Below are 22,404 nucleotides of genomic sequence, written 5' to 3'. Positions count from 1 at the left end.
CTGGGAAACATTTTATTATAGCCCCCAAATAATGACAAAGACATCTTCTTAGAAATGAATCTGGCCAAGAATCTAAAAGTCTTAGTCAATTCTTAGTGGGTGGCAGGCTCATGTAGTAAAAGGAAGGGTGGAGTGTGTGTGTGTGTATGTGTGTGTGTTCAGAAATGTCACCCACATGATTATTCCCTTGTAGTAAGAGCTTACTCAACAACGGAAGCAGATGCCTTTGAATACCCAAATGCTGCCCAAATAACAGGTTCCAGAGAGGATCCTTCAGATCACTATTGTATCTACAAAATAGGCAAGTGTTTAACATTATGGTGCCATGACTTAAAGTATTAGGATCAAAGATAATCCTGTAAACCAAGGGGAATGGCAGACAAGGTCAGGCCAGTGTCGAGCTAAGACTTCAATATTCCCAAGGCATTTGCATTTCATCAGATTTCAGAGTGTTTCTTCAGAGTCAGAAAAAGTTACCACTTGCATCGTCATAGGGCACTCACCTCTCATTGGGTAGGGGCAAATCTTGAAAGAAATAAAACAGACCCCTGTCTAATGGTAAATGAATTTTCCAATGTGCCATCCAGGAGGAATTGCTGATAAGGAAACATCCATAAGGTAGGAGATGATTACAAACATTGATTTATTTTATCTTCCATCTGGTCTTTTGCAATAAGATCTGGGGCTTTAAAAAGTCCTGTTGATATAATTTGCCTCCAGGAAATAAGAATATGAATAGAAATGATAAAAGCATGCAATTGATAGAAGGCAATCTTTTCTCTCTGGTATTAAATCTATTTTTTTTTTGTATTGATTTTTGAAATGTGGAAAGTTGTGGTATGTCGTATAGAATCATTCTTAATTTTAGAGTCACTAAGTTTGTGAATATCTGCGAGATAAGTAAAATAAATAAATTCTAAAGAGAGATTATAATATATTGACATTACTGGGATAGAACTACATATATTTGGTTCCATTCAATATTTAATCTCCTTTCAGAAATGATGGGCAACGAAGGTCCTAGAAATTAGGTTTCGTTTAGATTATAGTAGTGCGTATATCTTCAGTTGTGATGATATAGGTAGTTCTATCAAAAATATGGTTTCTAGCATAACAATTATCTAGTAAGGAGAAAAGATATTTGCTTTTAAAAATATGTTGTGCCTGTGGTATTTTACAGAACAATTATGAATAATAATAAAAATTTAATATGCATTTAGTTTCCTCTGATAAAATTAGTGGAACATTACATTTCTAGATCTATTGGTCATTTTATTTTCATTCCCTTCTGTAAAGGATTTATAATTCATGAATAAAAATTAACTGCTGGCTTAAACTGGACTTGAGGGTTTTTAGGACAAACTAATTTTTATATATTTTGTCTTTTCTGCCAGTGTTCAGGATAAATCATTATGGCCATCTATTTGTGTGCTAAATGATATTTGCATATTTGAAATTTCATAAAAACTTTGTCATATACTTTCTATTTTGAAGAAGTCAATTTTTTAAAAAACATATCTGCACTAAAAAAAACAAAAACAGAAATGCTGTACTTCTGTGAGAATGAAGTCAGGCAAATTATTAAACAGAAGAAACCTTTTTTTAAAAAAATTAAAGTTTATCGAAGTGACAATTGTTACTAAGGTTACATAGGTTTTAGGCATACAATTCAAACAGAAGAAATCCTATGTAAAGATCTTTCTAAGAAATAATTTTCCTTCTGAATTCACATTTTATGCATTCTTCTTCTCTCCTCTCTCCTTAAGTGCATTGGCAGAAATCTAAAAGGAACCTAATAGCTATATTTTTTTAATCTTCAAAAAACTATTAACTAGAGAGATACAAAACATGACTTAATTAGACCAAAGGTAGGAAAGAAGCTATTCAATTCAAACATGAGATTCTTTATCCCATTTTCTTTATTGTGGAACGAAGACTAGATACTTGGCTGCTCTTTTTCAATTTCTGGGGTTTATGAGATATTAAGCAAGAGTCCACATTAGAAAAGAAACTTTATTTTCATTTATGTTATACCTGCTGTAGTCATATTACATTTACTATAATTTAGTTTTACTGAGTGCGGTATAAGATTTGAAATCTAAGGGCTTTGCATAATCTCCTTCCAAGTGTTTTAATTGACATTCTGCTATAATGAACCCCACAGACCATTACCTGGCTAATTGCTTGAGTTACAGTGCTTCGACAATGCCATTCTTTGTCCTTGGTCTTTTGGGGTATTAAATAGCAAGGCTGTCCAGAAAGAGGAAGTGACTGCTGGTTTTCATGTGAAGCATGAACCTCTTGGTGGCTTTTTCAGGGACAGACTCCCTTCTGTTCTTTCTGTGGACGGATACCAAACCTGATGCTTATCGGAGATACCTGTTATCCTGGGATTTTCAGCTCTCCTTAGGAGAGCCCTTGACCTCTAAAAGGTCTTCCGCAGCCACTGCCATAGGCAGAGCTTTCCGACCTGACTCTGAAGTCCTGGAATAGCACCCAGGCCAGGTGACAAAATGAGGATATAACAATATTTAATGCTTGAGGGCTATGATTAGCCAGGATTTGTTGGGGAAAGCGTCTTAACACTTTAGAATCAGAGAAAGGTTTATCACTGTCTCATCTAGTACAAACTCATTGTTTTTAATAGAAGGACCCTGAACCCTAGTGGTAAAGTGACTCACCCCTGGTCTCACGCAGCTTTTAGTGACACAGGCTCAGGGGTCCCTTTGGTGGAGTTAATAGAACCCAGATCACTGATGAAATCTTGGACCTTAATGCCAAATTAAAGAGTTAGAACTACGTAAGCAGGAAAGTTCTACGATCAGCACAGCACCACAACCCAGAAAAATGCAATATGGCCTGTATCTACCCATGTTCCCCACCTTTTTTTGATGATGGTATTGGTCAGTGATAATGGCCTTATGAGTGGTGAGGAGTAATTAAGCGTTTTTCAAGAACTTTTTGAGAACTAGAGACAGGGTAAGAACCAATTCCTATACTGATAGGCCTATGTTGATTTCTCTGGGTAACTTCTGATTAAAATGTTTCTATGGGGCCTCCTCTAACCTTGATCTAAGATGCTAACTAGCTCTGAAACTAGTTCAGAGTCCAGGGGGCAGTGTAGGGACTGATATCCTTTGGGGAATACGCAAGGTCTGTTGACCTCCTCAAGCTTCTGACTTTCCTGATGTTTGTTTATAAGACATTCAGAGAACCCTGGAATAGAAAAAAAAGAAGCAAGATCTTAAACATGGCAGAATTGAAAGACAAATGGCAGTTTGGTAATTGGAAATACTTTTTATAATAGAGCATTTATTTCATGCCATAGTAGTTTTACTTCATGTTTGAGTTCCCCCCATATGAACATATGAGTCAGCTGATAAAAGGATCATCACAGATCTTTCAACACTGAGAAGCAAGGCTATCAAGGAAAGGTAAGCTGCTAGTGATAAAAATTCCATATCTATCATGTTATCTGAGAAACGCCTTTTACTTCTAAGACAAACTCCTTTTCTTTAAAAACCTCCAATCCGTTAGATTCTGTATCCTGAAGCTTCCCTAGAACGCCCTCCAGGGAACCTCTGGCTAATTTTCAGATGGACCTGACAGAACCCCTACCCGTTTTCCGTAATAATTCCCTATTGAGAAACACCGCACAACAGGTATTCTGCTTGGTCTCCAAAACAGTGAAGTGGTTTGCTTAGGTTTGGTTATATGTATTTTAATGGGTGTATAAATAATTTATATCAAGGAAGTAGAGAAGTCTCAGTGAGATCTGAGAGAAAGTGTCTAACGTGGAATCTAGTTTGACTCCATCATAGATTTTTATTAACATACCAAAATGTAACAAAACTGTGTTATGGGCATACGTAAATTTTAAATTCAATTTTTCAACAACTTTGATAGATTATTAATTACTACAATGACCAACTAATATGCAAATAAGAGAATGAATCATTCATGTTTGGACTCCATTGCTTTTTTGCTTTTTTTAATTAATGGACTTTAATTTTTTTAAGGTTGTCTTAAGTTTACAGAAAAATTGAGCACAAAGTATGGAGAGTTCCCATATACCCCCCACTCCTCACATTCTGTTCCCCACTGCTTTTCCTTACAATCAGTGGGATACATCAGCCTGCAAAACTGACCTCAGGCTCTTTGTCTAGCTGCACCCTTCACATGTCCATACCATTGCTTTTCCCACCTCCTCTCTCTCCTATCCTTAACAATGGGAAAACCACTACAGCAGACACACTGAGAATCCCTCTGAGGGAAACAAAAAACAGATGAAGCAGAGTAATAGTAATTTTGTTCTTGTCTTGGCCCAATCCCATCCTTAAACGTTTCTTTTAGGTTTTGGCTACGTGGAGCCAGGACTTATTTTCATGCCTAAATTTAATGGACATTTTTACCTCTCTACTCATCCATGTGGGTGAGTTCATTTTTCCATCGACCAGTCACCTGAGTTATCGTTTTTTGTCCTGTCCTACCTTGACTGCTCCCAGCTCTCCTGAGTGCAGTTCCTTCACACCCAATCCGGTGCCATGGGCCTCACCTGCTACTTGGAACATTCTGCTTACTGTCATAATACCTTGATGTAAGACGGGGTGGGAGCAGAAGAGAACTAACCTGAAAAAGTGGTGGCATGCATAGAGGAAAAGAAAGTTATCCACATTCACTGCCAGACTTTTTTTTTTTTAATGGTGTTAGACTCTTAATCAAAGCCAATCCCTTTCATCTAACAAAAAATGCAAAGAATATGTTTTTATTTTACTGCACACTTGTTAAATACAGGAAGCATTTAACTTGGTAGAATGTAATGTTATATTCGTTGTGCCTAATAAAATTGTAATGGATTCACTTATTTAGACACTCTGGGAGAAATAGCTTCCCACTGGATAATAGAAATTATGATGCTTTTGCTGCATCTATCAACACAAAGGGATGAGCAAAGCTTATCGAAGCTGATTACAATCACTCTGGAAAAAAAATAAAGTGAGAAATAGATATCTGGTGTTATAAAATTTCTCTTCCTTCTGTTGATGACATGATATTTGCGAATGAACTCAGAATCTGAGCTCTTCTGGAAGAGTTCTGTGGAAGAATTGGGGCAGGAGAAAACAGCTTATCAGAAATTCTCCCTAATTTACCTTCATGGTTGCATAGCATTGAGAACGCAGCAGAGCGCCTTAAAAAGGAAGACGGTTGTCTGGTGGATGTAGTTCTCAAGGAAGGAGAAGGAAGTTGTGGCAGCAACTGTCCCTCCTGTTTCCTTTTCCTGACATCCTTGTATAATATGCTCTTGTTGAGGGCCCTTCTTGCTTAGGGTAAACATGCCTGAAATGTTAATGATCCCTCTTGGTTGCTGCTCCTAACTCTTAGCTCCACTTTTAGTTACTTCTTTAAATGGGAAAGTCACCGGGGCTGCCAACATCCTCAGAACACGTCCTGAAGTCATCCCATCTTGGCTGGGGTTCAGGCCTCTTATAACACTTCCTCTTTTCCTTCAATACCTCCATACAGGGAAACCCCTTAGACCAACCTGGTTCATCTCATGCAAGATGTTATATCATAAATTGGGGCTAAGATCTCACTTGACTCCTAGAATCAGAGAAGGTAGGGGTTAATTACTTTGGTTTTAGGGAGAGAACATTTGACAAGCACCGTTTCTGTGCGAACGTTTCTGTCTAGGTTGTGCTGAATAGTGAGAAAGTATCTCTGATTCATTGCATATGTTAAGCTAAAACCTTGACTAAACACCCTGGATTTCTAAAGAAAAGTAACTATTAATCATATTGTTCAGGAATTTCCCCACACATAGACTCATACTTTGCTTTCTTCTTATCCTTATTTTCTCAAAGTAATATATATGAAAACCACTATTCTAAGAAACCTCCTGGAGTCAAAATATACAGCTAAATTCTGATTTAACTAAGTTGAAGATGTACATTTCAGAAGGAAATTAAATGAAGTAATGATTATTTTCCAGACTGGGTTGATCTTTTAACGTGTGAAACAATGTCCACCAACTGTTGTAGACAATCATCTCTTGGACTCCAACAGCTTCCACTTGCTTTTATTGCTTATTGTTTTGTTCCACCTGCAACCATGCTCCATGCAACAGCCCAGGTCTCTCCCCGGCTTTAACTTTCAGTGACTCCTCATTGCTTGTAGAGAAAAACCCCAAATCCTTATGATGGGCTGCAGCAACCCCAAATCCCAGGCGCCATGCCAGTCTCTCTCTGTGTCACTCCATCTGTTCAGGACCTCCTGATCGTCCTTCTTTCTCTCTCTTGAGAAAAGACACATCAGGTTTCTGCTGTTTCAAAAGCTCTTCCGGAAACTGGCCGCTTCTGATTGGTCACTGCTGTTTCCTCAGTCCTTCCTTTCAGCTTAAGTGCTACTTCCTTAGATGGGCTTTCTCTAGCCGCTTGTCTGAAACAACCTTTCCTTGTCATTCTTTATTGAACACCTCTACTCATTTCCTCTTATTGCAGTCTGAAATGTTGATTTTTTTTTTTTTTAGCCATCTGGTATTTGTTACTTCCATTGGAATGTAAGTTCTATGAGAGTGGGTATTTTGTTCTATGACTTCTGCATGTAATATGATGTCTGACACAGAGTAGGTGTTTGATAAACATTTGTTGAGTGAATGAAAGAAAGAAAAAACAAATGAATGTGAAACATGGGTGTGAGAAAGGAACACAGCTTGGAATATTGGTCATAGTGAAACGTGAAAAATTAAAAGTAATAATTCACATAAGAAATGAATGCTATATATATATATATATATATATATATATATAAAAGTTGATCTTATAATTTTATATAACTATACAAATCGGAGGGGAAGAATCATCTACATAAGGTCAGGAAAGATCCTCACTGTTGCAGCCCAAAAACATATCCATGTATATTCATGTGCCTAAAATTATTTCCAAAGCCTTTATATTTTTACTGGAATCAGCATTCAAGAACGCAACTGGAATGCAACGCTAGGATGGATGATATGTTTTCAGGCTCAGAAAATTGTGGGAGGATATTTTGACAAAGCTTTTTGGGACATAATTGGATCTAGCTCGTTTCTAACAGATTAAGATGTGGTGGATGGATAAGGAGTAGTTGGGCTAAGAAAAAAGAGAATGTAGAATTTAATGTAAAATAGGATTAGGCAGGAAGGCTGAGAGTTTATAACAAGAGAAGTAGAGGTAAAAGTAAGTGGAGAAGAAGAAGAGTATAACAGGATTCCGTCTGGGGCTACTGTAGGTGAGTCCCACATAAAGGAATTTAATACAGGTAAGTAGGTGCTTATGCAGTCATTGACGGGAAGAAGCAGAGGGCACGGAGGTTTACCCCTAGCCGTCAGGGTTGTCTGTAGCCTTCAGAGAACCAGGACTTTGCTGTTGATGCCCAGAGTCGGAACTGCAGGACACTGCTGCCAATGTTCAGAGCCACCTGCAGAACCACGGCAGGAAATCACGCTGCTGTGCCAGAGGACACCGCAAAACTTCCATTCTGCCGAAGTCCATGCACTTGTTCACTGCTGCCAGCAGAGGAATCATGGCGTCTGCTTTCTGTCTTCCACATCCCATGCAAGTGTCTCTCACTGGCGGAAATTAACTGGAACCCTGAAGGCAAGAGATTTTGGAAAAAGTAGTTCTTAGGCTTTGAGTCCCTGAGATATTGCACAGTACATACGAGCGGATGGAAATGGTGTGACATGCTACTGGCACAAGACGAGAATAGGAAATACTTGTCACTGCTTCAAAATACGATTTCTGGTTAGTTAATTTCATTAGATCTAATCCTCACTAAAAATAATAACTAGCAGTTACTAAGGGCACTATGTTAAGAGCTTTTCATGCATTGTCTCATTAAGTTTCACAACCGTGCAAGATAAAGCCACTATTATTGTCTCCATTTTAGATACCAGGAACCAAGACTTAGAAGGTACAGTAACTTGCTCCAAATTAAACAAGTAGTAAGTAGAAGATCTGAACCTTGTACTCAGGACCGACTGGCTGCAAAGCCAATGGCTTTTAGTCCTTATATTACTTGCTAGTCGTTATTAAATTTCTTTATAATCTATGGCCCTAGTAAAACTTGCCAGTCATCTTACAAGTGTACACTATGAAGTTGGTGTAAATAGTTCACTTCTCTTGGGAAAAGAACTAACAAATCTTCAAAGAAACTCCTCCCAAGTGTGGACACTCTTTTCATAAGAGAGGAGAGTATATTATTAGAAGATATGTGATATCTCCCGTATTTAGAATGGGATTTTTTGGTAACGAGCTCATTTTTATATATTGATAAAGTGTCTACTGTTGCAAAGCCACATCATAGAATCTGAAGGTTAGAAGAATCTACAAGCTCCCTTTTAATAGCATCTCAACAGGGGCAGCCCAGCTTCTGCTTAAGAACTTTCAGTAGGTGCAACTTTCAGAACTATGGGGGCTGATTGACAAGGGGGAGGACCTCGCAGGCTATCTGCTGCTGGGTAAACATAAGATGGTGCTGCCTGAAGGATGCTTAGTCACTTTTGTCTTGATGGTAGCAAAGACAGCGTTAAGCAAGAGGCTGGAATTCTTGGTATCAGTTAGCTTTTGCTGCCTAATCTTGCCAAAATTCCATGGTGTACAAATTATAGTTTGAGTGTCTGTGGTAGATTGAAGATGGCCAGAGATTATTTGGCGCTCCTCCCTTGAAAAATGGAGTCTACGCCCCCTCCCTTTGAGTCGGGCTGGCCTCTGTGACTGCTGTGACTAATAGAAGCCAATACAGTGCTGCTGTGCCAGTCCTCAGGTACTGCTGCAATAGATTGGCAGCTTCCGTGTTCTTGCGACACGCTCTTGGAACGTCCTGAGGCATGACTGAAGAAATTGACTATCTGGAGACTGGCATGCTAGAGAGACTATGTGACTGATGAGCCCAGTTTTTTTTCTCATTTCTTTTAAGTCACTGGATTTGTACTTAAGCCCTTCCAGACTAGCCCAAGCACCAGGTGAATTACTGCTGAGTAACCTTAGTTGATGCCTCATGGAGCAGAAGAGTCACCTAACTGATCCAGGCCCAAACTCCTGTCCCATGAAATTGTGAGCTATGATAAAATGGTTATTTTTAACTCACTGAGTTTGAGGTACTTTGTTACACAGTAATAGATAACTGGAATGTGTCCGTGGGGTTGGTGAAGGTTGTGGGTCCGTGGGATTGGCCTCAGCTGGTCTCACCTAGGCTCGCTCATGTGTCTATGGGTCAGTTGAGGATTTTTATCGAAACCATGTGTGGCTAGGGCAGCTTACCTGGGACAGCTCTGTAGCGTGTGTCTCTTCTCCTCCTTTGTGACCAGCAAGTCCAACCATGCATATCCTCATCGTGGCAGTGGCCAAAGTCTAAGACAGAAGTGGGAACACATAAGGGCTCCTGAGATCTAGGCTTGGAAATGTCACCCTGTTACTTCCACTTCATTCTTTTGGTCAAAGTCACATAATTAAACTCACTCAAGGGACTAGAGTATATAGACCTATTTGTTCTGTGGGAGACTGTGCAAAACCCACCTACCAAAGAATCTGAGTACAGGCAGGGGTAGAGAATTGGAGACAATAATGCAATCGACTATATTTACTTCATCTCAGTTCAGCAAAAATTTACGGGGTATATTATTTGCAAATATTATGCTAGTCATTGGGAATGCAAAAAAACAAAAAGAGACCTAGCTTTCTGCTTTTGAAATGCTTGCAGTCTAGGCAAGCTTCAGGATGAGTAAAAGGGCTTACTGTATTTAGGTTGATTGGCGACTTCAATCTACTTTTTAGCTCTTTACTTCTAGCCCCTCTGTTAAGACTTATATGTGCATTAAACTTCAGACTTAGCATTTGAGTTGGTTTTACTGTTTTAGTGACTTACAATTTGGTTAGAAGCCCTGACTTGCTTGACTCATTGTACAAGTTTCGTTTGGTTAGGTTTTTACACAAACATGAAATAATTTCAGTAAAAAATTAATGGCATGTATTCATTGTCAGGCAGGTTGCTGTCAACATTTGCTCCACTCTTTCTTAAAGGGCATCACGTTGACTTCATCTCCAAATTCTTGGGGTGCCTCATCGTGGTCTTAAAGTACTGACCGCATCATCCTTTAACATCTATGTTTAAATTAGGGAGCAGGAAACCACAATGCAAAGAAAACGTATATGAGGACAATGCACTCCCCCGAATAGGGAAACACTGAATACCTTCCTTACATTGATTAGTTCTGCTCATTCCTTTCTGTAGTCCTTCGTTCTCTTGTCAGATGTGCTTTGTTCCCTTCTGTAACCTTGCCCTACACTAGTATGTTCCACTGTCAGAGCCAGATTTCTCATCTCTCCTGCTCTTCATATCTCCCATTATGTTCCTTTTTCCTCTCTGTGGGAAACCGCTTTCTTCTCCGGAAGGATCTAGAGTTGAGCTCCATGAAGGCTCCAACTCAGTTCATTATGCAGCATCTCTGGTCACGCCTTACTCCCCAGGCAGCATGGCGCAGTGAGAAGTGCACGGGATGACTTTGGAGTCAAATAGACCTAGGTTTATTATTATTATTATTATTACTAAATTTATTGGGGTGAGATTGGTTAATAAAACTATATAGGTTGCAAGTGTACAATTCTGTAATACATCATCTATATATCACATTGTGTGTTCACCACCTCAATCTACTTCAGAAGAGTCAGTTCTTCTTCCATCACCGTGTATTTGACCCCTTTTACCCTCTTCTACCAACCCCCCACCCCCTTACCCTCTGGTAACCACTAAACTGTTGTCCATGTCTATGAGTTTTTGTTTCTTTGTTTGTTGCTTTCAGTGTTATATCCCATAAAGAAGTGAAATCATATGGTTCTAACCTCTCTGTGCCTCAGTTTTATAATCCACCATATGGGCAAAGCAAATCTTATCTTGCCTGGTTCATGTGTGATGTAATGCAATAACAATTATAAAATGCCTGGATGATGCCTGCTGTATTCTCAATGTGAGCTTCCTTCCGCTATTCATCCCAAAGGCTATCTCTGATTTGCCACCTCAGGACTTGTTTATAAAGAGGCTATCACAACATGTTTTTAGGGTCAAAAATACTTTGTATGCAGAAATGAATAACACAGGTACATTTTAGTAAGGAAATAGGGGTTAATTTCCCATATGACCTCATTTGTTGAAGGAAACATAAGCAATGTCTTAGAGCATTAACACTCAGCATTCTGCAGACTCGAATTCTTATAGCGAAGTCGTGAGATAATTAAAAGTTACCAATATTTCACTTTGAATATGTTGCACATTGCATGTTTCCTATGCTTGGTTGTTTACTGCAGACAAGATCCTTAGGAATGGGGCCAGATTTTGCTTATCTTTATATTTTACGACCCAACATAGGACCTGACACTTGTTAGATGCTCAAATAAATGTTTGTTGAACAAATGAATTTTTCATTTAATGCAATTATGTGAACTAATGAAAGTTAGTTGTCTAATTTTTGTTGGGGCTGAATTTGGCTGACTGATTCATAGCGACCATGTTTTATGAGCTCACTCTTGTGGGGCGGGGCAGTGGGGGTACAAGGTTTGTTATTTGGAGGGATGCGGTGTGACCATCTGCCCTTCACACTTTCCTCTTTGCTTTTATTGTCTCTCATCTTCTTTACTAGATTGTAAACTCCCCAAAGGACAGAGACTATGGCTTATGTTCAGTGTCACCACATATAATTCCTCAGTGCTTCTGACATTGACAATATTCAGTAAATACTAGTTGAAGGGAAGTTAGCATTTTTGGATTTATATATGATTTTAGAAATGCAGTATTTTATCTTTGTCCTTTCTCATCTGGTCTGATTTATATCTGTATTTTCCATAGCTCTTCCATTGATTTTACCCTTGGATTTATTGTTCTTTAATCTCATCCTTATAAATGCCATGTGATTTGTGGCAAAAGGTTGGTTGAGGCTTGAAAATTAAACAGACTCGGATTTAAGTTCTGAATTTATAACTATCTGGTTGTGTGATTTTGAGGAAGGTATGTAACCTCTTGGTGCCTCTTTCCTCATCTGTGAAGGTGAATGATAGTGTGTCATCTACCTGCCAGAGCTATTTTGAAACCAATTGGTTTGATGAATGTAAGGCACCGACTCATAGTAAGAACTCTCTCTAGATAGTAAGTGTTATTATTATCCTTGTTACCATTCTCTTTTTTCTCTTACTATTTATCCTAACTACTCCTTCCTTTTCCAATCAAAAACTATGCATTTTAAACTCTAGCTCTCCTGTTCTCACTGGACCCTGGGAGTTGCTGGGGAATGGAATACAATGAACCATCAAAATACCATTTCACTGGGAACTTTATATCCTATCGCTTTGAGCATTGATAAAAGCTTTAATAAGAATAACCACTATTTGCCCCATTAAAATAATACAAGGATAAATGTGAGTTTTTAGGAAAAAAAGTCCTCAAATTATGTAGCAAGGAACTGGCGAGTTAAATGACATGTAAAGACTCTAAGGGCATAGCATATATTTACATTTATGATTTGTTAATGCACTGTCTCTCTTTCTCTCTGCATTTATTCCAATGGATTCTAAAAGGTTGCTCTCCCAACAAGACTATTATCCCTAGTAGATTTAAGGATTATTTCACTATTTTCTTGAAATAATTGAGGTTGCTGGAATAAACTATTCAGCTCAATATTTCTCATCTCCTTCTAATACAAATGTATTTGATTCCTATAAATCTGAGTAAGGTCAGTCAGGAAATGATACATATTTGCTTTCCCCAGGGTATATGAGCTATTAAGTCATGTTGCATTTATTATAGATCATGTTTGCTATTTGGCAAGATAATTTGAATGACTGAGAACAATATTTTAGAACATGTAATACAAGGAAAACAACCAGAAAGAGAATTGAAGCAAAACGTTTCTTATAATAAATACTTTAAGTGAATAAAATATTCTGTTGTCATTCAAGCACACATTTGCTTGAATCAGAATACATGAAAATATCATTCAATATTATACATACCGTTCATTCTTCTAGATCATACGTGTATATATATATATATATATTTCTCTCATATAAATATGTATTTATATCACTTAGTCTTTTCATTTGGGTCTCATATAATATATGTATATATTCCTTTTATATCTTTCTTACAGCCTCAATTATGTGGATGTTTTCTTGGCTTTGTGCCATTTTAATTATTTTGGCTATTGCTGACATGGATACAATGGCAAAGACCACACCATATACCAAATTTACAAAGAAATCTGAGGGAAAAGAGATGCTGAAGGGTCTAAAGCCAGCCAGTGACCTACCTCTGGGAGAAGAAGAAACCCTCTTCACAGAAGAGACTGAAATGGCAGAACCAACTCCTGACCCCTCCGTCCTAGATTCTGCCTTTGGAACTGCTACTCTCTTCCCCTTTGAAAACTTCACTCTTGACACGGCTGATTTCTTTTTGAATTGCTGTGATTGTTGTTCATCCATACCAGGGCAAAAAGGAGAACCCGGAAAGACTGGAAAGCCAGGTATTTGAAAATAGATGAAGCCACATTTGTCCCCTGTACATCCTTAAGGTTGAGAGGTGGCTTGGAGGTAGAATTGCCCCAAGGGTTTCTACATTATCATGCAAATGGTGATAGGTAAGGCATAACATTATGACAAATGCAAATGGGTACTGTGTTGCCAGTGTGGTAGCTACTAGCCTCCTGCTTGGCTATTAATAAATATTAAAATTTAAATTAAATACGATTAAATATTTAGTTCCTCAATCACACAAGCCACATTTCAAGTGCTCAATAGCCACCTGTGGCCTATGGCTACCCTACAGGACAGCACAGATATATAGCATGTCCATCAGTGCAGAAACTTTTATTGGACAGTGCTGGTTAGAGCAGAGACCAGGCCGACCCCCCCTATTGGCTACACCCCCAATGCCAATGTGTAGCTCTTCAAGTTACCCTTGTCCACTACCAGTACAATGGTTTCATTAATGGCTGATACAAAAAAGCGAAAATGAAAATTCTCTTATCTGGTAAAAATGTGTGCCGACTAATGGATTTTTGGAGTGCTATTTGTAGTTAGGATTAGATATGGAATGCCTGTGAGATGGAGAATAAAGCCAGGATTCAGTTTGCTTCTCATTGAAATTCTGAGTCAACACTGTATCTTGTCCAGCAATGTTCTCCGTTGAACGTCATGGTTACATATTTCAAAATTTCAGATGTCTTTCAAGTATACATTATGGATACAATCTCCATTTTATTGTAATACATTTCGGCTTTTACATGTCATATGGCAGAGAATTCAAGGTAAAATTGAGATCAGAATGTCAATTGCAAATTCACTATTCTCTAAAATATTACATATAAATATTTGTTGTGTCTTGCCTGAAGAATTAAAGTTATAAAATCAGGAATTACTCATCCTCATTAAGATTTTGATTCATCTCATCTAATTGTAGGAAACTTTTGGGAAATGTGCTCAATATTTATGCAGAGCTGAAATGAAAGGGTAAAGGAGCCGAGCAGTGGTTCGGCACACCAAGAATTCAGGGTTGCTAAAACATTATTGGAAATGTGATGAGACTGAGAAAATTGTATTTACCAGAATTTCTCTTAGTATCGTATGTGGCTGGCAAGCTGCTTGGGGGTGAAAACCCCCAAGGGCTTGGTCAAATACACACAGCTGGTTGCTAAACTGTCTTTTAAGGCTGTGGGTCTGTAACATCGAGGCTTGTGTTTTACCCATTGGTGGACTTAGTTGGTTTGTTCTCAGAGCTCAGCCTTTCCTCTAAATACATACGACAAGTACTTTGAAGGTGTGCCAAGTCACTAGCTTGCCCAGGGCGCCCATATGTCTTAGTCTGACTGGCTCTGCATAGAGCACAGTGCTGAAGAGATCAGAATATTGAGTGTATCATGGTCCTCTCTTGGGGAAAATTCATTACCTTTCTAAGTCTCAGTTTCCACAATCATAAAATGGGATAAGAATAATATCAACTTCAGAGAGTCATCAAGAGAACTGAGTAAGTTCATACATATAAAGACTCAGTGTGGTGCCTGCAATAGAATAAGTGCTCAATAAACTATTTATTTTCTCAGCTATCATAGCAGGTGTTTCCTATTTCATCAAATACTCTGATCCTGATAGGCTCATGTTTTTGAGATTCATAAAGAGGTATTCATTTTGGCTTTATCAATGTTTTCAAAAACACAGCTTTGATTTTTAAATTAGAAATCTAGTATAACTACAACATTAAACAGACTTGAAAATAAAAATAAACCTACTCAAATCCTAATTTGTGCATTGGGTCTGAGTTTAATACCATTTTCTTTGGGATATCTCCTCTGATTCTTTACATCACTGGTTACACTGTGGCAATTTCTGTTTATTTGTGTGGTTATTTGTTCAATGTTTATCTTTCATGTACTTTCAACTGCATGAAGGTAGAGACTGCTAGAATTTTTTTTCTTTCAAGTTTTTGTGTGAATCTTTTCAAAAAAATTATAGTTGACATATAATATTATGTTAATTTCGACACAGTGACCCCACACTTACGAAGTGACCACCACAAAAAGTCTAGTAACCATGTATCATTATACATAGTTATTACGATGTTATTGACTATATTCCTTATGTTGTACATCACATCCCCATGACTTATTTATAACTGAAAATTTGTACTTCTTAATTCCTTTCTCCTTTTCCACCAATTCCTCCACTCCTTCCCCTCTGGTGACCATCAGTTTGATCTAGGGACTGCTGGAATGCTGATGGCTAATTCCTAACACCTGGTGGGAACTAGTGCTGGTTCATAGGAAGCCTCCACAAGAGTTCCTGAGTGAATGCGTAAGTGAGTGAGTGGGAAAACCAAAAGTGCTAGGTATTGTGGTTTTACTTCTAACTTGAATGTCTGGTCCACTTGAGGTTAAGAGTCAGGTAATCATTTTGTTCTTGTTTGATACAGCACTGCTTCCCTGAATCATTAGATCACTGCCATGAATCCAGTGACAAGTACTAATGTGCTCTATTTATCTATTCAGGTAGTACAAAATTGCAAATCCGACAAAAATATTGTCCTCAGAACTCTGTAGTAGTTTATTCTCATCCAGATTTTATCAGTAAGACACTGACCGTCATTGGTCTCAATAAAATGGCTGCTTTTTTTTTTTTTCTGAACTGATGAATTTCAAAAGAGAATTTTTCTATCTCAATAGTTTTAAAATCTCATTTCCAGGTCTTAAGGGAAAGGCTGGTGATATGGGGATCCCAGGGCCACCAGGAGTTGCTGGACCCCAAGGTCCCAAAGGCCAGAAAGGAGAGAAGGGTAGGTAATTATATTCATTTCATGTCAAAACTGAAGAGATGTTCTATATCATTTTTTAGAGAGCAATTTGCTAAGTCAATGCCAGATATCTGCAGGTACATCAATTTTAAAAATATAAAACTTGGTTAAGCATTTGTGAGTTATATTTGACATAAAAATGTTAACTTTATAAATAGCCAATTGAGAAATTTTAAACTTGGCTGATAACATCTCTCTCTCTCTCTCTCTCTTCTCTCTCTCTCTCTCTCTCTCTCTCTCTCTCTCTCTCACACACACACACACACACACACACACACACACACACACACACACACACACATGCTCTCACACATCTTTTCTATTTCTTACTGACCTCCCAGCTGATTCAGTGACTGGGACTCACAGGGCATCATTTCTGGGGATGGGTCCTTCCCTGTTTACTCCCATGTGAGCTCTTCTTCATGATGCAAATTAATTTCATACTAGATAGAACTAAATAGATCAGGCAATTCTCTTCCATTTAGGTGGATAACCTGCCTGCTAAGGAGAATATGACGTATCCTTTGGTTCACTCTCAAATCAGGGTTCGTGTCAATGGTGGAAAGAGCTAAATTCAAATGGAAGAAATCAAGCACCTAACAGTGACCTCACCTGGAAATTGAGGGGAATGAACTAGATATTTGTTTATATCTTGTTTATTTTTCAAAGAAGACTCATAGCTTTGTGTGCTTTCATATGTCTTTTCCAGCTCAGCAATTCTATAATTCCATTGATGTATCAGTAAAGAGGGCATTCTGCCTGGGAAATCCCTGGTTTTGTAAGTGCTTCGAGGTATTGAGGGCAGGTTACACATCCACTGGGACACTGAGAAATTTCTCACTGAATACCGCCAGCCTATAGATATACTATCTATCCATCAAGTTAAGTGTTTTAGCCTCAGTGTCACATGTCAAAAGATCTAATATCATTTATACATCACCCTGCACATGGCTCAGGAACTGCCTAACTCATTTCTAGTAGGACATTCAGTGAAGTAATTATTCAAAAAAGATGCTAAGGTAAAGCGAGAACTACTTCCCACTTGTCAGTTATGCGATTTTCGTTTGAGGAAACATTTAATCCTTTTGTGACTGAATTATGTTAGCAGAAAACCCTGTGAAACAAAGATGAGTGATGAACCTCCCCAGTGATTTATACATTTTGGAAGCTAGACTTCTGGACGTAGAAGAAAAAACAGGGAAGTATCATAAAATAAGGTTCTTAAGAATATGCTTTGATGAAGGATCAAAAGTAGAAATTCATTCAGCCAGTCGATAAAGTGGCACCTGTACTTTCCTTTTATTTCCAGACTTAGCTTAGACTCTTGGTTAAAAAAATAAATGAGTGGAATGACTACATTCTGGCTAATCACAACCCGATTGAGTAAATTCAGTGTAAGCAGGTAAAATCCTTAAGTGAACTCGAGAACCAGAATAATTCTTCAATAAAAGTCAGTATGAGTATCGACAGGAACTGGGAATAGAACTGGTCCTTTGCTTTCATTCAGGGTTGGGTTTTTTCCAAACGCATACAGACATTTTTCTGACGGCCTATGGGTTGATTTCCAAATGTTAAATTTTAAGTGGAATGGTAATGGAGGAGCTAGCTGCTTAGAAAATCGTGCTGGGAGGCTTATGGTGGGATTTCTGTAGTTGATCTTGTAAAGTTTGGGGGAGTCTCTTCTCATGACTTTTAACTTGACTTAGGGTTTCTTTTTTCCTGGCAAAAATGAAACAAAAAATGTTAGTTATATCATAAATAATATGGTTGGCAAATTGATGCCATGTTTGGCTACACATTTCTGAACTTTTTCATATCTCAGTTTCTTCCGTGATAAAAGCAGTGGCAAAATATCTTCCTTGAAGGGAGATGCTATAAACATTTGTAAATGAAAAATGTCCTGATTGATGAAATGTACTCTGTTAAATGAGCCCCCCTGCTATAGGATTTAATATCAAATAAAAATTAATATTACATTAAAAAGGCTGGATTAAATTTTAAAAATCATATTAAGAGCTTGGAACATTACCTAATGCAAAGTAGTGCTCAATAAGAGTTAGCTATTATTATTGCTATTATTGTTGCTATTTGCAATTAAAATAAATCTAGTGTGGCAGCAATGTAACAGGATGGGCCATTAGCCAAGTCCAGTATAAAATTGTTTTCTGACACAAATTCTCACAGCTCTATAATTTGTACAAAGAGTATATAAAAAAATTTTCAAACAAAATAAAAATTGACTTTCCCTTGATACTCTGTGTCAAGGACTACATATACACATATGTTTATTTCCTGGATGGGTTTTGTTATCATCAGTTTTAGCCAACTCCAGGGTGTTGTGCTCTGTGTTTAAGCTTACATAGTGCATGGCACTATATCTCAGGCATTGTGGGGAATATACAGGAGAGGACATTTTAACTGTCATTCAAAATTCATAATCAGAAAAACACAAACACATACTTGTACGTACATATATAACACAAGGCAGAATGTCATGAGCTTTGTGAGAGATTTGAAGGAATGCTGAGGGAAAAGCTGAGCTCTGTTTGAAGAGATTGACACTCACCCCAAATCTCCTTTAAATGGTTTACCAAAAATTGAAATAAAATATTTCTAGTGATGCTCAATAACTTCTTTTTCCATATTATTTTATCTTTACACATCTTGGTAAAGGAAGCATTAGAATGTGACATGGTTGTGACATGGATGTTAGTTATGTCATAACTAATAGAGTTGGAAGAAAGTTAATCTTGGTATCATTTTAGGACTAAAGGGAGAACGTGGGGACCAAGGAACAAGTGGAGTTCCAGGATACCCAGGAAAACCTGGAGAACCAGGTAGAGCATAAACTATATCTATTGTGTACAGTCACGTGTGGAATATAGCCGCTGATTTTCTTCCTGTTTGCATTTAAAGATATCAGAGTGGAAGGTGGAAATATAGGTTGCTGTTCTTCTTCTAATAATTCAGTGTACTGATTTGCTGGAGTATAGCTAGCACTGGGATAGGAATTTGGAGACCAGGTAAACGTATCTGACCTCTGTTCCTCTTCCTAGCTGTCCTTGGGGGAAAAAAAATCCCTGAGTATTTATGGGTTTCAGTTTCTTTGTTTGTAAGATTTGGGGTTTGGGTGGATAATATGGAGATTTAGAATACATGGTTTGGGTCAAAATGCAAAGTGTAATGGAATACAATGGGCAACTATAGTTCTAATACTCTTCATTATCCAAAAATTTAAAAAAAAATCAAACTATATATATGAGATCTAAAAATAAGCTATCACTTCTCAGTGGCATTATCTCTTCCCCTTATGAGACAGTAGCATGATATGAACGGTTCAGTGGAAGAGTCTCTCACACAGCCGTTACTGAGGCAAGAACCAGGTTTCCAGGCCTTGTTAGTAGGTTTTATTTCTATTTTGTGGGCTCTGTGATAATAGTATATTGTTCATAGCCTATGTGGTCCTTAAACATTATTTTAATTTTCCATTCCAGGTGGACGTGGTCCTAAGGGGGATAAAGGAGACATTGGACTGGAGGGAGTGAAAGGACAAAAAGGCTCAAAGGGGGACACGTTTGTCAATGGTACCAAAGGAGATAAAGGAGACCGAGGGGCTTTGGGCTCACCAGGCTTGCATGGAGAACCTGGGGTTAAAGGGGAGAAAGGGGAGCGGGGGGATAAGGGCTACTGCAGAGATTCCGGGGAGAGGGGGGAAAAAGGGGAAAAAGGTGAGGTGGGAATGAAAGGAGAGAAAGGTAACAAAGGAGATACTGGAACAGAAGGCAAAAGTGGCCCAGATGGCCTGCCTGGGGCCCAAGGTGATCCAGGAGCTAAAGGAGAAAAGGGAGACTTAGGTCCTCCTGGTCTGGTGGGACCTGTGGGGCCAAAGGGTGAGCTTGGGAGCAAAGGGGTCCGAGGATCTATTGGGAAGAAGGGCTCTCGGGGACTCAAAGGCTCCAAGGGGGAGGTGGCCAGAGTCCCACAGTCGGGTTTCAGCGCTGCTTTATCGAAGCCTTTCCCTCCTCCCAATGCCCCTATCAAATTTGACAAGGTTTTCTATAATGACCAAGGGAATTACAGCCCCGTCACGGGGAAGTTTAACTGTAGTATTCCTGGGGCATATGTTTTTTCCTACCACGTCACGGTGAGGGCCCGACCTGTTCAGATCAGCCTGGTAGCCTGGAATAAAAAGCAGTTCAAGTCCAGAGAAACGCTCTATGGTCATGAAATAGACCAGGCCTCTCTCCTCATCATCCTGAAATTAAATGTAGGGGACCAAGTCTGGCTAGAAGTTTCAAAAGATTGGAATGGGGTGTATGTCAGTGCAGAGGATGACAGCATTTTTACTGGCTTCCTTTTGTACCCAGAAGAAACTCCTGGAATTTCGCCGTAAACTTGAACACTGTAGTTTAGTCGGTGGAATAAGTCAGGTACCATCATAGCACAGTACTAATGAAAACAATAGCTTTCATTATTTTTTCCATTATTATAAAAATAATACAGAAAAACCTAAGAAAAAATTCTATCACCTCGTCAATTACTATTTCTATTTTAAGATACCACCTTTTTAAGAAATAATTATCTATGTACTTGAGAGCATATGTCTATTAATTTAGCAGATAGCCTTTTTCATTTAGCATTGCAATAGCATTTCTCATGCTGTTTAAATAATTAATAATATATGTGTATAAAATATGAATGAGATTTGCAATTAATAAATATATTCTTACTAAATATCATCTTTATGTCATATGAATGTGTGTAACTATTTTCTGTGTGAATGTGAGGCTAACCGTTGACATATGATGGGCATGTATTTCTTAAAAGTTTTTAATTCTGTTGGGGGTTTGCCTTACAACAAAATGGTGCTATTTCCATATTAGTTTAATTCAGGGAGAAAAACAGAAAGAATGTTAAAGATTGGCTAAAATATCTTTAAAATTAATCAGTGTGTAAAGATTGATCACAAAAATATCTGTATTATATGAACTTGTGTGTTGGGGAAAAGGTAAAAAGAAAGTTAATAAAGATATTGCTCATTCATAGCAAAGACCCAACCATTTATCAAATTATGGTGCTTAGAGAAACTGAATGTTCCCCAAAGATTCAAAAGTAAAATTAGATCATTATTGATCTAAAAATTTAGCTGTTTCTTCATGGAAGTACATTTAATTTGGATAAATTCTTTAGCTTCATTATCATCATCTCTATAATAATTAATTCCTGTTATTCAGTGATAACACTGCTGGAACAGGTGGGTATTTGGGAATTTGCTTGCAATGTGAATATTTAATAACTGTGAATGTATAATAATTCAGCAGCCTCATTTTTAGAGAAGCAAAGTTATTGAAATCAAATTGAATTTGGTTCAAGAAGGCATGTAGTTAGGCGGATTTGCAAATCTTGGTGAATGAAATTGGGGAGTGGATGATGGGGAACTTTGTGGTCTTGCTCTGCCAGAAAATGAAACTTTGACAAACATCATTCACTTTTGAGATTCTCATATCTCTATCACTATCTCTATTTCTATCTCTATCTCTATCTCTGTATCTTTCTACCTCTACCTCATAGATACAGATATGGATATAGATACAGATATAGATATAGTATTCCCCAAACTGTGTTTAGAGGAAAATCATTCCTGTAAGTTGATATTATGAGCTACCAGGGAAAGAGTGGGTTCTGTGTCAGACGAATGTTGGGAATGCAATATTCTGCATCTCCTTCTTGAAGATTCATAAAGCACGTTGGTGTAGTTTCTGACATCTCCACAGAAAGGAAATATACTTTTGTTTTATCCAATGATTCCATATTTATTTCGAGTATAGAACTCATCAAGTAACATCCCATAGAACAGTGTTGTGTAGGATGCTAATTTTGGAAATGTTGCATTATTTCTTATCTGAGGATTACCTAACAGCTGGGGTAAGTTCACTCTTGACATTTCCCCTCTCTTTTAGCATCTCTCTCTCTCTCTCTCTCTCTCTCTCTCTCTCTCTCTCTCTCTCTCTCTCCATATATATATATATACACACACAC

General features: G+C 38.0%; 1 protein-coding gene across 1 annotated transcript; it reads left to right on the top strand.

Moving 5' to 3' along the window:
- Window positions 1-485: 485 nt before the first annotated feature.
- Window positions 486-21,021, top strand: OTOL1 (otolin 1). The gene is made up of 5 exons (XM_033134016.1): window positions 486-618; window positions 13,175-13,546; window positions 16,258-16,347; window positions 19,131-19,202; window positions 19,860-21,021. Exons 2-5 carry the CDS (start codon window positions 13,183-13,185, stop codon window positions 20,756-20,758), a joined length of 1,425 nt encoding a protein of 474 aa, XP_032989907.1. The 5' UTR covers window positions 486-618; window positions 13,175-13,182; the 3' UTR covers window positions 20,759-21,021.
- Window positions 21,022-22,404: the final 1,383 nt, after the last annotated feature.

This window comes from Rhinolophus ferrumequinum, chromosome 2 (genome assembly GCF_004115265.2).
Source record: "Rhinolophus ferrumequinum isolate MPI-CBG mRhiFer1 chromosome 2, mRhiFer1_v1.p, whole genome shotgun sequence".
Taxonomy (NCBI): Eukaryota; Metazoa; Chordata; class Mammalia; order Chiroptera; family Rhinolophidae; genus Rhinolophus; species Rhinolophus ferrumequinum.
This window is presented reverse-complemented; position numbering and strand designations above follow the sequence as displayed.

What these genes read in the sequence shown, in the direction of transcription:
- OTOL1 (XM_033134016.1), top strand. Translation starts at nt 13,183, where the DNA reads ATGTGGATGTTTTCTTGGCTTTGTGCCATTTTAATTATTTTGGCTATT. An exon ending in CGGAAAGACTGGAAAGCCAG is followed by an intron (nt 13,547 to 16,257) that starts GTATTTGAAAAT and finishes TCTCATTTCCAG; the next exon opens with GTCTTAAGGGAAAGGCTGGT. An exon ending in AGGAAAACCTGGAGAACCAG is followed by an intron (nt 19,203 to 19,859) that starts GTAGAGCATAAA and finishes TTTCCATTCCAG; the next exon opens with GTGGACGTGGTCCTAAGGGG.